General features: G+C 43.3%; 1 protein-coding gene and 1 long non-coding RNA gene across 2 annotated transcripts in view; one reads left to right on the plus strand and one right to left on the minus strand.

The window, feature by feature from the left end:
* Positions 1-266: 266 nt before the first annotated feature.
* SH3BGRL2 (SH3 domain binding glutamate rich protein like 2) overlaps positions 267-16084 on the plus strand; it is a 46758-nt gene continuing 30940 nt past the window's right edge. Inside the window, exon 1 of the mRNA XM_053287015.1 lies at positions 267-604. Coding sequence (XP_053142990.1) covers positions 560-604 — 45 coding nt within the window. The 5' untranslated portion in view covers positions 267-559. The remainder of the gene's footprint in view (positions 605-16084) is intronic.
* On the minus strand, positions 4260-7906 carry LOC128341020 (uncharacterized). Its single transcript, XR_008314149.1, has 2 exons — positions 7813-7906; positions 4260-5008 (listed from the first exon to the last, which is right to left on the minus strand). It is a non-coding gene; the product is annotated as an uncharacterized LOC128341020 (long non-coding RNA).

Below are 16084 nucleotides of genomic sequence, written 5' to 3' on the forward strand. Positions count from 1 at the left end.
TAGCCAACAGTTATTCACAAATTATGGTCAATGCATGTACAATAATGCAATTCTTACCGTATCCTGCATTTGAGTGGTCCTGTACCTGGGATAACACACATAATGTATAAGCAAAAACATAGAGATATGTACAGCACACCTGAACGCACATAGAACAATGTCTGAACGGGGCTCCTTCGCACTTCAAAAAGCATGCTTGGCAGTTTCATCCAAGGCTAGAGCCTGAAGGACTACAGTTCCCAGCCGTCCTTGCGCACGCCTTAATCCCTCCCTCCTCCCGTTTCCCTCGCTTGCTTTTATCTTCTGAATCCTGCCGCTTGCAGGAGCCAGATCCTGCTTTATCTGTGCGTGTGGCGGAGCTGCTTGGCAGTAGTTCAGTTGTCGAGGCGGGAAGGTGGTGGTGGTGTGAAGGTACAGCTTTCACACAGCTTAAGCTGCGTTTGGCAGGCTCTGCAAAGCCCTCACCTTTACCTCTAAGCCGCAGGCGTGAAAGGTCCGTTGGCGCTTCTCGCGTCTGGAGCTGCTGCTGCTGAATGCAGAAGAGTGGCAAGCAGGCAGGATGGTCATCCGAGTGTTCATCGCATCTTCCTCTGGCTCGGTGGTGGTGAGTGGCAAAGGGGAAGCGGGAGGAGAGACCGCACTGGAAGCGCCGCAACGAGGAGAGGAGGGGGCCAGGGTAGCCCGAGCGCAGCCGCTCTCCAGCAGCACACACCGAATGATCGCTGGACTTGCATTGCATTTAACCCATTTTGCGGAGTTCACTCAGTACGGGAGGGGATTGGGGAAAACCAGCGCCGTCCCCCACCAAACCCAAACACCCCGCCCTCTCCAGCAATCCCAGCTCGGGAATGGAGCGGGAGAGCTTCTCTTTAAAACGAGCAGCCGCGGAGAGAGGGGAACTGGCAACACCGACACGCCGCCCCTCGGGTTCTCGTCAGTGCTTCCCTATCGCTTTCCACGGTGGTCAGCCGAGGAGGCTCCTATCGGGTCAGCACAGCAGTATTTTATCGTCTCCATGCATAACCTGCGGAGGCAGGCAGGCAGGCTACCCATCGCCTTGTTGCTGCTGCCAACCCGATGAGGGGGTTTTTATTGGGTTCTGCCTTTGGCACACATGCCAGAGCTTCGGTAGCATTCTACGGAGCTTGGTGTGGAGCTTGTCGAAAAGGAGGAGGAGGAGGAGGACGGATCATTCTAGCATGGGTTGGTTTCCTTAAGAAGTCAGGCTGACACTGAACCACATACAGATCAACATTAATAATGCTCTTTATTAACGGGATGTTTTTATGCCCGCACAACCCCTGCTAACTGGGCAAAGAGGCACCTTTTAACGTGGTGATTCTCTTTATTTAGCAGGGGGAGACTAACTGGCCCTATCCACCCTCAGCACAGTACCTCCAGCGACTGTTGCGGGTGCCTGTCTTAAGTTTCTTTTTAGATTGTGAGCCCTTTGGGGACAGGGATCCATCTTATTTATTATTTCTCTGTGTAAACTGCCCTGAGTCATTTTTGGAATGGTGGTATAGAAATAGAATAAAATAAAATAACTTGGGTGACTATCAAAGGAACTCAAAACCATAATCATGTTTAGACTGTGGTCCTGCTGATGCTCATTTGGGTGTAAATTACACCCCAAATAAGCATTACACTCTGAATAAATGTGGTTCTGAATAAACAATGTGGGGATGCAAGTCATGTCCTCATTTTATTAAGGGCTTTTGAAGATTAGTTTTATTATGCTTAGAGGCTTTCAACCTTAAAAAAAAACCACACAAGTGTATCCCTTCTGTCTCAAAGCTTCAGCTCGGGTATTAAACATGCACACACTTAAGTGTTATAGTTGTGAGAGAGGCTACTACAGTCACTGGCCCCATACGGAGTAAGTTATTCATGCGCACCCCATTTGGGAAGGGGACAGGAGAGGAGAGCTGGTCTTGTGGTAACAAGCATGACTTGTCCCCATAGCTAAGCAGGGTCCGCCCTGGTTGCATATGAATGGGAGACTTGATGTGTGAGCACTGCAAGATCTTGCCCTCAGGGGATGAAGCCACTCTGGGAAGAGCAGAAGGTTCCAAGTTCCATCCCTGGCATCTCCAAGAGAGGGCTGAGAGAGAATCCTGCCTGCAACCTTGGAGAAGCCGCTGCCAGTCTGTGAAGACAATACTGAGCTAGATAGACCAATGGTCTGACTCAGTATATGGCAGTTTCCTATGTTCCTATGACAGCCCCCCTCCCACACAGCATATGCCACCTGTGCCCCCAGTCATCTGACCCTGTGTTCTGTATACTCCCCCAGAGGCTTTAATGTCTCCATTGGAGTTCATGTATCCTTGGTTGAGAATCCCTGCTATAGAACACTGAACAATGGAATAGGGAAAAATATTTTTGAAAGAAGAATCGGACTAAAAAATACATGCTGAAATATGCTAATCATCCAATGTCTATTTGTTTTGGTTTAAAAACTTATTTCAGCAGTGTACAAATAAATCTATAATCACAGTAAGGATGCTATCTTGTGCTCACTTTCCTAAAAGCAAGTCCCTCTAAATTCTAAACGATTTACATCTGAGTAGACAAAAGTGAAGGACTGTGCTGTACAATAAGGAAATACGTAAAATAAGAACTGTGGAGACTGAAGTCTGAGTCTCTCTGGTCCAAACTGTACTTTCACTGTTAGGTTATTTTTATAATGTTGGAAGAGGATATTTAAAGTGGTGTTTTATAGTAAAGCTATCTGCTGCTTAATGAATTCTTAGGCAATTATAACCTGGCTTTATAATCTGGTTAGCCAGTGATATCTAGATAAATGTGTATATTGCCAAAACGTTGAATGTCCTTGAGATATTGAAGGAAATGTAAGATATGATATTTAATAAACAAAAGCTGCTATTCATAATATTTTAATTTCTTACTACAGTAAGAATCAAAATAGCCTTAAGGCTTTTCAGCTTGTAGTTCCATAAGTTAAAATTGTCCCTCGCACGCTGACTAAGGCTACAATTCTCTGTATGCTTACATGGAGGCACGTCCCATTTAACTCACTGGGATTTACTGAATAAACATACTTAGGCTGGGACTGTGCAATTGTAGGACATATGCAAGAGTCTGAATAACAGGTTTCAATAATGGAATAAAGTGTACACAATTTAAAATATTTTAGAATGATCACTGCTAGCTATGGGTGCAGACTGGCATTCCTGCCAGAATGTTAACTTGATGTTTCAAAGGCCCCAGAGCAAGTAACTTGGAAAATGATACTGTACCCTATCTCAGTCTTGTGAAAATGAGAAATGAATGTTAGTTATGTTTCTACAGGGGTGGCATAGATATTTCTTCAGACTTTGTGTTTGGTATTTCAAAGTGCCAAACTATAGCTTTCTATTTATATGACTGAAGTTGTATCCCAGAGATTTCTACATCTTCATCTGAAATGGCAGTAAATTTTTCTGTGAATGCAGTTCTCCTGTAAATCTTGATCTGAATGTGCTTTTAATGAGATAGATCAGAGGACTTCTCTACTGGAAGGTTTGCTGGGAAAAACCTTTAGCTGTGTCAATATTTTGTGTTCAGTTCATTTGCACAATGAAAGCTGAATCTCCTGATACGATTTGGCATGAAGTTTATGTAGTGCTCAGTATCAGCAAGCTAACGGCCAATAACAACTAATTATCCATTTCAGGAGCCTGCTGAGTAAATATAGAATCTTTTCAGAACTTGCACAAAGCACAGTCAATGAGCTCTCATAATAGAAGCCTTCCCTCCAGTTAGAACTGTCGGTCAGTTCTTGGAGGTTGGTGTATAATAGTGTAACTCAACAACAAAACATTGCATTTTCATTGCAGATTTACAAATATGCCTGATTGTTTCCAGATATAATTATTTCAGCTTTTCAAATTACCCGAGGCCAGCTGCGTACTTTACACATTTGCCTACACCCAAGCTGAGAAGGGTCTTCTCTCAGACCTGTTTTAATGTCCTCCCTTCAGCTGTGTTGGAGGGCAGATTACGAGGGATCCCCTTGGAGGAACGTTGGTGCCCATGTGGAGCTGCTTAGGTGGAAACCTTAACACATACTTTGTTTAACTGCCCTTTCTATGATATTGCCTGATCCAGTCAGATAGCTCCCTATCAAAAGAAACGTTTGGATTGGTCTGAGGAACATTTTATCTTTTGTTTTTTAGTAGATAGGCATGAAGAAGTTACTCACAGGGTTGCTTGTTTTTGTTTAGAGGCATGCAAAATAAGGTGTGTCTGCAAACTGGTTTTTAAATTTTTACTTATGTTATTGTATTATTATTATTCGATTTCAGTATTAATTCGATACAGTATTGTACTGTATTGCTTTGCTGTAGTGTTTATTTGATCGTTGACCATAAATAAATGAGTTCATGGTTCATGGTACAAACATTGGTAAAAACAAACAAATGACAATGTAAAGTGTCTGTCTGTCTGTAAGGATTGCTGGTAATAGGTAAGAATAATAGCCATCCATTACATGGGTAGCCTAGACTGTGGTACCAGCCAGGCACATTTGCTTGGAACAAAATTCTGTCGAGCTTTATTTTCAAGTTTGCTGCCCTATTCTGAGTACCATTTATATTCTAGACAGAGACTTCACTTGTGGAAAAGTCAACTTGAATCAAAACAGAATGACCTATAGAGAGTGAGTCAAAGCAATGCAGTGATCTCACAAACGCTCCCAACTTGATTGTGGTGTGGTATTTTAAGGGTCATATCAACAACTCTTGGAGGTTTCCAGTGTTTTTACAGGGCTGAAAACTTGTGGAACTTACGTTGCACATCACCTTGAATCATATGGTGCATTATGCGAACCATGTTTGGTATGTAATGTGCACTTATTTCAATAGAGCTTGTAAGAGTCTGGGTGAAGCTGAGATTGCACTCAGAACATCTTATTTGGTATCTGCTTTGATTTTTGCATGATAAATGACTCTCAAATACCAGAGATGACTTTTCTTCATGAAGCAGTAGGTAGACTTGTGTGAACCTACAAAAGGAAGAGAATAAATACTTTCAAGCAGATGTCTCAACAACCCAAAGGGTGTGAAAATATAGACCTAAGGGGAAGTCCAAAGAAAATTAGTTGTGCCTACATTCGGATGCTAGTTCGAATCCCCGCTGATATGTTTCCCAGTCTGGAAAACTCCTATATCAGGCAGCAGCAACAGGGGAAGATACTGAAAGGCATCATCTCATACTGCACGGGAGGATGCAATGGTAAATCCCTCCTGTATTCTACCAAAGACAACCACAGGGCCAGGAGTTGAAACTGACTCAATGGCACTCTTTTCCTTTACATTCCATAGAAACTGATGGTGTTTAAGCACTGGGAGAGCTTTGTCTGTCTTATTTCAGTGACACCTAGACATGCCTTCCAGCTTTCCGTTGTGGCAATAGAGTATGTGTGCATGTATGTGCAGATCGGATTTTTATCCAGTATAGCTTCACATTTTTACACTTTTAAATGTTGACACAACATTTTACATGCACTAAACACATTTCTGGGTGCATATATCCAACAAGAATACAGGGAGCCAATAATGTGGGAATACAACAATGTGCATGTTGTAGCAAATGTGTGTTTTGCTGACGCACAGCATGTGAAGCAACTCAAAAGTGGCCTAAGTATCTTACCCTTTTTATCTTACTTTATCTTATGTGGCCCCTGTCTTTCTCACTTGCAAAAAGCTTGTTCTTCTCTCTGAGACATCACTACTAATATGTGATGCGCAGTGTTAAGAATACTGTCTGCATGGAAGTATTGTGTTGTGCTCTGTATGTGGCATTTCTTTACCCTGGATTTTTAATAATTAACACAGTGTGGCTTGCAATCAGCATAAAACAATACATACTAATAAAGATAGAAAATATCTGTAAAACCAATGACCACTTTAAAAGGCAGTAGCAACATAAAACAGTCTAGAGACTTTAGTGAAGAGAAGGGCCAATTGAAAAGGGTTTGCACTAATTCTCTTCCAGTAGGACCGATCTGGATCCCACCCATTTAAATTGGTGTGCAACTGTAAATTTCCTAGAACTCCCGTGTGAGTGCCTGTTGATGATGCACCATTGGCTTTTGTTTCTATGACTATTGTGCTGCTCATTCTGCTGTTGTGAGTGTGCATGATTACAGTTGCCTTATGGCCCTTACATAACAGCTACCCAGGCAGGAACATAGGACTGCAATATTTTTCTGCTTTTATTTAACTAGCAAACTCATAGGGTCAGTAAACTGACCCTATTCCAAAAGTCAGGTCTGGAAGCTTGTTGCAAAGTAAATTAATATAGTAGAGGCAAAAGGACTTTTAGCTGTGTGTGTGTGTGTGTGTGTGTGTGTATGTATGCTCACATAGTGATCGTGGTCTGTGAATATGTGTTACAAATACAGACAAGTGTCTGTGTCATCATATGGAAATGTTGAAGGCTATGTCTCTGTGTTGTCAGAAGTCTCTAATGTGACTTTTACATCTGGCTTTTGTTCTTGGGTCCATTACTGTTCACTAAAGACTAAGCTAATTCTCATAATCATATGGCAAGGATCCAGTACTGTGTTTGGCTTGCTTTGGTTTTTTTTGGTCAACGCTATTTTGTCATTTCCTTAATAGAAGATTCTCAAGCTGTTTCTTCTTTTTCTTTAGTTTATGTCAAATCTGGTCTGCATTAGTTTATGGTCCCAGAGCAGGAAAAGCCATGGGAAACGATTGCTGTTTATTATAGACAATGGAAAATAAAATACCATGGGCCCAGTTTGTACCCTTGCTGAGTTAGCAATCACCTTTACATGGTGAAAGAGTGGTTATGAGACCCTCTCGACCATGTACATGTGTGCCATGGGCTGTTCATGAGAAGGATCAACTTGCAAAGGGGAGGAACCCCTACTAACTAAGCAAAGAGGCACCTTTTTAAACATCGTGATTATCTCTTATCTAGCATGAGGGGGAGCAACTAGCCCTATCCACCCCCAGCACAATACCCCTCCAGTGACTGTTGCTGATGTCTATCTTATTTTTCTTTTTAGATTGTGAGCCCTTTGGGGACAGGGATCCATCTTTTTTGTTTGTTACTTCTCTATGTAAACCACTTTGGACATTTTTGTTAAAAAGTGGTATATAAATATTTGTTGTTAAATTGCTCAGGAAAGAAGTGGGTAGACTTCAGTTCATTAATATAGGCCTCTGCAGAAAACACCCTGCCTCACACATTACTCTGTGTGTGTGTGTGTGTGTGTGTGTGTGTGTGTGTGTGTGTAGGGAGGGGTGAGTGCCTGCTTTTTCCACCACATGGAGCATTGCTAGCCAATTAAGCATATGACTTGTCATGTAGATTACATAGAAAACTGCCTTATGCGGAGTCAGACTGTTGGTCCATCTAGCTCAATACTGTCTACACTCATTGACAGTGGATCTCCAGATTTTCAGATTGATCTTTCCCAGCCCTACCTGGGGATGCCAGGGATTGAATTTGGGACCATCTGCCTCAGGCACACTTCCACTGGGCTATAGTTGTTCCTCAGCTAGTCACTAGATAATGTGTTTTAAATGGACCAATGATCTGACTTGATATAATGCAGCTTCATATGTTTATCTGTCACCTATTGTTTCCCGGCACATGCTGAGCTGACACAGATTGGCATTTGTTTGCAATTATTCTGTTCCAGTAGTTCTTTGGCTGTGTATCTCTGTGTCGATTTTACCAAAGTGAGTGGAGAACCCTTGCTAGGATCAAGAATTGTGTAAATAACTAGTCGACCCCGCACGGAACATCTGTGCGCTCTTTGGGGCCGGCGGTTACCTCTCCCCTGCCACTTCTTCCCCCGTGCCACTTTCTTTCCCCCCTGCTGGGCCTTGCTTCCACGGGCCCGCCACCTCTGGCCTTCACGGCTGGACTGCCACCGTGGCAACCAATCCTCCTGGGTGCACCTCAGCCAATCAGGCGCATCTGCCGCCCAGTCAATCAACTGGGCTCTGGGACGCACATTCCAAGGCACACACAGGAGAATCCTCTATAATAAAGACCCTGAGTGTGCAGCCGTGCTGCCCGTGTCTTTTTCAGTGGTTCTGAGCATGCGCGGAGCGCATACTCAGAACCGCCGAAAAAGATACGGCCGCCCAGACATGGGCGGCCATGTTGGCAAGGCCGAGGAGAAGCTGGACGAGGAGAAGCGAGCCAGCCGAGGAGAAGCGGGCGGGCGGGCGGAGGAGAAGCGGCCGCCGCCGGGCGGGCGGGCGGAGGAGAAGCGGCCGCCGCCGGGCGGGCGGGATGGCCAAAGAGAAGTCCCTCCAGCCCAAAACCAACTTGCAGCCGCCTATCTGGCTGCTGCTCCTGCGGCTGCTGTTGAGGGTCTTGGGCGACGGGACTCCGTCCTAGCAACTGGGAGGAAGGAAGTAGCAACTGGTAGGAGAAGGGAGGAGGAGCAAACTAGCACACACCCCTACTAGAGCCCGTTATTATAACGGGCTTAAAAACACTAGTTAATATAATAGATTGCTGCATGAGAATAGTAAAATAATAGCTTCATAAGGGTAGTATTATTTGAAAGTTTCTTTTTGGTAAATTTTAGAAAAGCTAACTAGTATCTATTGTCTTTTCGTGCTAGGAAAACCACTGAAATGACACACGTTTAAGGAGGACGGGCCTTGATGAAATGAGGGACTTAATTTTAACCAACAGTCTCTTATTTCTGATATCTGTTTCTCTTTTATTATATCTAATGCTGACCTTTCTTCAGTTCAACAAGTGGAATGCTGTATGGAAAAAGACTGTGCTCCAGAAGCAAATGCACATTGCTAATTATGTGATGGGTGTTTTAATTTCTGATAGCACTAATTTGGAGCATTGGGGGAGGGGGGGAAAGAATCCATGCACCCCTTTTCAACATGTGACTTGTGCTGTCAGAAATGAGAGTGCCAAGCATGCATGTGGTTGGGAGGATGTAGAGAAGGAGATTATTCTATATACCTGTACAGTGTTCCCTCTAAAGTGTGCAGATGTGCATGCACTCGCATGTTTTTTTTATGTCTGCTCGCTAGTTTTAGATCCTGCTCAGGTTGAATCAGGAAGGCCCCATACTTAATGCTGGTGTGCACACACACTGCCTTGATACTGCCATCCAGAACAAAACTCATTCCACACACAGATGAAAAAAAATACAGAGAACACTGCACCTGTGTGGCTACAATCTGTTCTGCCACTCAGGGCTATCCAGACAAAGGCCTTAATGGTTCTGGTAGTATCTCTGATTTTTGCATTATTGCCTTTCAGTGTTAGAAATTGAACACAAAAGTATTAAATATAATAACAGTAAGTACGAATGCTCTTCCTAACTCCAGATTGCAGAGCACTATAGATTTGGGAAAGGCATACTCCTTTCTCTACTGCCCTATACCAATATATGTTGAAGTTCTAGATTTGTGTGATAAGTCTGATTTTTAACTGTCTAACTTACGTTCAGTACGTTGGCTTCATTTGCTTAGTGCTATTTTGTAAAGTATGATGGAAGTCTTCGGAATGCACAGTTTGAAAAGTTGTATTAGTTTGCTGAATACCTCTGTGACTACTTTATATCCATTTAAACTGTTTAATGTTAACGTTTGTTTTCAGCCAGCTCCTACTATATCTATCTGCTGATTGTGTTCAGGCTAAGCTTTTGAATGCATTTGCTTTGGCAGGCAGAAATAGTTGTCACGTGTTTTCTACTAGTTGATCAGCTAATTTTCCCTGTTGAAAAGGGAGCATAAGTGGTGCTTGTGAAACAACTGACAACAGTTAATGTATTTTGGAAGTTACGCTTTCCCCACCTTGTAGAGTAGTACTACCAGTTTTGTTCTGACTACTTAAGATGACCCTGTTCCATGAACAGTCAAAAAGGTTTGTGGGCGTTTTAACAAGTGCAAGCCTTTGTCTTCCGCCTTCCTTTTACCTCAGAAGTCTGATATGAGGTGCTTCAGATTTATTATTAATCTCTAAAGGCACTGTACTCATAACAAAACCTGCAAATATTGTAGGGATTCATTTTGCAGACTAACTAGACACCTGTAGCCAAATTGCAAAGATTATCTGGCTAACTCAAATCAATATGCTGCTAGTCCTGTCATTGTTTCTGTGGCCTTCCTGCCTCCTTAGTTCCCTGTCCTGCTTGACCAGTCTTCAGATTTCATCTGTCTGTCCACCTGTTGCCTGACAACAGTACACAGTTTCTCTGTACCTAAGCCTTAGGTAAGATTTACCTAAGATATGCATCTTTGTCGGTGACATTTTTTTGAATCTCTCTTCCTCCAGCCTCTCCCTCCTGCACCCATTCCACCACTGCATGTAAATCATAGCAGGGAGCTAATATTGACTAGCTTTATCTCTCCCCTGTATGTGTTCTCTGTTCACTACAAACTTTGTTCCCTGTTCTTCAGCTACCCTGCCTCAGGGATCTCTCATTTCTTAAGGTTGATCATATAGTATGGATTAAATATATGTACTGTCAATTTTGAAGGGGGAAAAACTGCATGCATTCTTGGGATTATTGTGTGTGGTGTTTTTTTTAAATTGGCATTAAAAACACAGAAGAAAAGAAAATTATACAACACCACAAAATTAGGAAACCACATTGGGAGGGAAAAAACCTTAAGTGCTTATATGCTATAAACAAAAAAGGAAAAATAATATGTTTAAACATAATAAGTGTCTTATGTTTATCTTGTGTTCTTTCTGAGTTACTACACTTTCTGAGTTATTACACTTGCTCAGAGCCACACGACTACACTTGCAACTGTGCTTTTACTTGAGTTGTGAAAATTAGCTCTTGAAACCAATCTGCAGTTTGGACACAGGCAAATATCAGCATTGGGGTACATAGGCACATAGGAAGCTGCCATATACTGAGTCAGACCATTGCGGTATCTAGCTCAGTATTGTCTTCACAGACTGGCAGCAGCTTCTCCAAGTTTGCAGGCAGGAATCTCTGTCAGCCCTTTCTTGAAGATGCCAGGGAGGGAACTTGGAACCTTCTGTTCTTCCCAGAGCAGCTCCATCCCCTGAGGGAAATATCTTAGTGTGCTCACATTTCTAGTCTCCCATTCATATGCAACCAGGGCGGACCCTGCTTAACTAAGAGGACGTCATGCTTGCTACCACAAGCCCAGCTCTCGTCTACCGCAAGGAGCAAAAGACCCAGAGACACGGGACTTTTGAAACAAATAAGTTTACTTATTTGTAGACTTCATAAATGATAGAAGCATAAGGCAAATGGGAGCATTTGGCAACCTTGGTTGCACTAAGTATACAAAGAGCTCCCGGGACTATGATAGCAGTGCAGTAGTACAAGAATACAAACAGTAGCAGCTGATGTGAAGTACCAAAAGAGGAGGGGGAGTCATGTGGGCAAGGGAAAGGGGGATAGAGGGAGGAGAGAGTGTATGTGGAGAATGCATCACTGGAAGAGAAGAGAAAGCTCTGTTGCCTTTCCTTAGGTCTCCTGTCTTGTGTGTGTGATGCCAAAGGAGTGCCTCCCACCCAAATGCAGGTGGAAAGCTGAAGTCCTTCTTTAGGTCTTCCTGGAAAAGGGCAAGGGTAGGCAGTGAGGTCCAGGCACAACACCTAAGACTGGCTCTGCACAAACCCACAGCAAGTAAGGGTGAGCACTGAGATTCCTATGCAGTCAGGTACAAGGGGTTAGCTTATGGCAGGCATGCTCATACCAGGCCTCAAAATGTCTATCTGGGGGTTCTGCTCTGGAATCTCTCTGATTTTCCACTTCCAGATAATAAAAACGGAAGGCTAACATTGTGTAAGCCTGACATAAATTTCCCCAAGCACTCTAGTTGCTGAGAGTGGTCAGGGCAGTACAGCAGGCATCCCACTCAAGGCACACTTAAAGCTAGAGGCTTCACTAGCATTCTGGATCCCATGACCCAGCTTAACTTGGCAGCCTAGAGATTTCAGCTAGAGCTTACTTTAAAAAAAACAAAAGAAAGAAATCTGTGGATCCAGGTTAGGGTTAGGATAGGGTGACTTTGAATCCCCATTATTTCCTATGGCCGAAATGTACAAAATCAGTAAGAACTAAAAATTTTTTAATTAAACATCACCCAGGTGCCCCACTGCCTTCAAATTTGGGTGGTAGGTGACACCCATCGGTACCTACCCACCACCCAAATTGGGTGCCCCTAGGACCTTTATAAGTGGTCCGAATCAATCTGAATCAAAGTCAAATCGAATCTGGGGTGATTCGAGGGATCAGATTCGGATACAACAAATCAGAGGTGATTCGATTCGGGCACAGATCGAGTAAAAAAAAAAATCAGTTCATACACATCCCTAATTCTGAGTTGTCCGAATAAATTGACCTTGTGTCCTCTAGTGCATTAACATATCCTTTGTCCATCAGAACTGCTTCCTCCTAAGATTCATGTTGTTCAGCAGTGGAGGAGCCTCCCACTTCTAGGTGGGTTTCTCACTGGCCTTTGCCCTGCAAGACAGGGCTGTCTGATCCTATTCAAGATCAGGTCTCTTTATCTGAGGCATCAGACTCCTATTTTACTCCTGGCTGTGTTCCTGTGGCAAGCTTTGGGTTCTTAATGTGGGGGAAAGGAAGGAAGATGTGGAAAAAGCAGGCTGTTTGCTATACTTACTTGGTAAAGAATCGAGAATAATAAAAATGTGTGGTACTGGAATGATAGTTTTTGAGATGAGAAATAATTGTTTTATTTCTACACAAACATATCCGCATGTGACAACTTTTAAGCTGCTGTATAATAGGTTAGATTTGTCATCAGGGCTATGTCTAGGGTTGCTAGCATTCCGTTGCCCAAATAAGGGACATAAGGGGGGGGTGTACATTAGGGCCATCTCAGGGGCGGGGCCGTTCATAAAAACTGAGTTGGGTTCCTGGATAAAGGAGACCAAGGCAAAACATGAAAGAGCAGCTTCAGTGAGCTCCACTCTCTGTTCTGGTTGGTGCCCCTCTCACCTTACCTCAGAGCACTGCAGACACTGATTGGCCACGACCCAGGCCATACATTTGCACGGGCACTGAGTAAGGCTTAATTTGGAAGGGGTTTTTTCTCTCTCTTCAAATTTGGAAGGCATGAAAAACAGAGACTGAGAAAGAGAGATCATGTGTCTGAGCATATACAGAGTGTGTCTTCCTCCTCTTTGAGGAATAACAGCTGCCTCCCACATGCATACACTTGGAGTAAGACCAAGGGTTTCCAGGGACAGGAGATTACTCCCAGCCCTTAGTATGTAGTAAGTTTGGGTAGGGGTTTTTTTTTTAGAAGTTGTGGCGCTTTTCTAACAGCATCTGTGGAGACAAGTCAACATGTACAGTAGACCAGCCAAGGGCAGCTTTTAACTATTCCTGCATCAAAATCAGGAACTTAGGGACGGACACACACACACACACACACACAATTTGCACTTGGACTTACTTCACTCCCCTTCACCAGAAGCAACCAGAACCTTAGAGCAATAGTTAGCACCACCCCCATCCACAGAATCCTCCCCACCCCCAGAAGAGAGAGCTGCTTTATATACGCAAAATCTTCAGCATTGTTGTTACCACCTCCGAGGAGAGGAGAGGGCTTGGAATGGCAAGCTTGGTCCACCCATGTGCGGAGCTCATTCACTGAAGCTGGAACCTCAGGGAACTTTGTTCAGTAGTCTCTTCCCTTAGGAAAGCCAGCCTCTCCCTGTCTACATACACGCCTTCCATTTACAATTCCAACACCCCTAAATAATGAGGAATGGGGGGAGAGATTTGATATAATGGGGCAAGATTTTCTAGGAGCCCCATTACCTTACAATTCGATCAGCGCCTTCCTCTTTGAGTTCCCCCCCAACCCCCACACTACCCCAATAAACAGAAGCTGTACATCTTGGGAAGGGGTTTGATAATTGTGTACTCAAAGGCTGCATTGGAGTTGTAGAGGTTGTCCGTGCCTCCCTTCGGCTCCACCAGGCTGGGCTAAGAAAGGGGAGCTTTGGGGGGCAGGTGACTGGAGCCAGTTCGCTAACAGTTGGATCTTTTTGTATTTTCTACCTGGTTGCTATACATATTGCAGCTGCATGCTTTGTTAGTTGGGCGTGCATCTTGTACACACATGGGAAATAAGGCTAATCATAGCTGCCTACCACGTGTGCATGTAATGGAATAGACCTGTGTTCTGTATGTTTGTGTGTATGTAGTGGAATAGACTATTAAATGTGATGGGGTGTGCCCAGTTCGTACTCATAATTGATGAAACGGCCCTTTTTGCTCCCCGCCACCTTTCCAATCCTCAGCCCTCACCTCACTCATCTCCCTCTTTCTTTTCGATGTACAGCACCTCCTCTCTCTGTATCATAGGAGCTGTGATTAGCTGCCATTCCAGGGAATATATTCAACACATACACACAGTGAACAATGCATGTAGTTGTTTCAGATGTTATGTATATATTTTGAAGGTTTTGCATGCTGTGTGAGATCTTGCTTCTTAACATAGGTCTCTTTCACAGCATCTCTACCTTCTGTCAACTCTCTATCACTGAATCTTTTCCTTTAGTATTTATAGTCAGTCCATTACATCAGAGCACCTCAAAAATGATTGGCAGCTTGTAGATGATAGACAATAGCTAGTTTTTAGCTTACTTATGTGTCACTTTTTCAATAGCCACTGCTCAGTCTAGTAACCCATTGGCAAGATTCCCAGTCCACTATTTGGGGAATTGCTGGGTTAGAATCAGTAATTGTGCTCGTGCGTGTTCGTTCTCTCTCTCTCTCTCTCATAATAATAATAATAATAATAATAATAATAATAATAATAATAATTATTATTATTATTATTATTATTATTTATTTATTTATTCCGTTTCTATACCGCCCTTCCAAAAATGGCCCAGGGTGGTTTACACAGAAAAATAATAAATAATCATCTTATGATGATTAAGACATCAAAATTTGTTGACTAAAATATGTAAAGCAAGTGTTCCAAAGTTACTTTGATCATATGCAGTATGGTAATTATTGGAGCACAATGCATGCCTGATGTCCTGCATTTCATTTCCTGACTCTCAATGCAGATAGCCAGTTTCAGCAACAATGACTAGTGATGTCACAGCACTAATATACTCTATTTTATCCTTGTGACCCAATTGGAAACCCTGTTTTTCTAGAAGCCCATACTGGACCAGACAAAATAAACCTGTACCGCTCAACAGTAGCCAGTCAGATGCCTCTGGGAAATGCTTTGGTAATGCCTGAAGGGGATAGCTATCAGCCATATATCTTTAGCAACAGGTACTTGGGAAATATAGCCACCTAATGGCCCTGTGGGAAATGACTTTTCTTTTTTTCTTTTTACATTTCATATCCCGCTCTTCCTCCAAGGAGCCCAGAGTGATGTACTACATACTTAAGTTTCTCCTCACAACAATCCTGTGAAGTACAGTAGGTTAGGCTGAGAGAGAAGTGACTGGCCCAGAGTCACCCAGCAAGTATCATGGCTGAATGGGGATTTGAACTCGGGTCTCCCCGGTCCTAGTCCAGCACTCTAACCACTACACCACGCTGACAAGCAAGCCAGAGGTTGCTGGTTCTAATCCCTGGTGATATGTTTCCCAGACTATGGAAAACATCTATATTGGGTAGCAGCGATATAGGAAAATGCTGAAAGGCATCATCTCATACTGCACAGGAGGAGGCAATGGTAAACCCCTCCTACCAAAGACAACCACAGGGCTCTGTGGGCGCCAGGAGTCGACACCGTCTCAACGGCACCCTTTACCTTTTCTTTACTTGGGAAATATACTTCCTCGAAACATAGGAAGCCCCAGCAACCACAGACAGAGCTAGTGTCTTAGAATGTGGTAAGGCCTACTCTCTTCCGTTCCTTTAGTGCCAGATCTAAGCCAAAAATGAACACCTTCTGCTGAATTTCTGGTATTTAATTTTGTATTATTTTAGGTTTTCCTATTTCTACTAATGATCAGTAGAACAGAGTTTGAGTTTCTAATGTGGAGCAATATGCAAGCTGTATTGTAAATGGGGGCAAGCAAAATGTTTCTACCATGCTTATAGAGGTTTATAGCTGTTTTC

Source organism: Hemicordylus capensis, chromosome 1, assembly GCF_027244095.1.
Source record: "Hemicordylus capensis ecotype Gifberg chromosome 1, rHemCap1.1.pri, whole genome shotgun sequence".
In the NCBI taxonomy this organism is placed as follows: Eukaryota; Metazoa; Chordata; class Lepidosauria; order Squamata; family Cordylidae; genus Hemicordylus; species Hemicordylus capensis.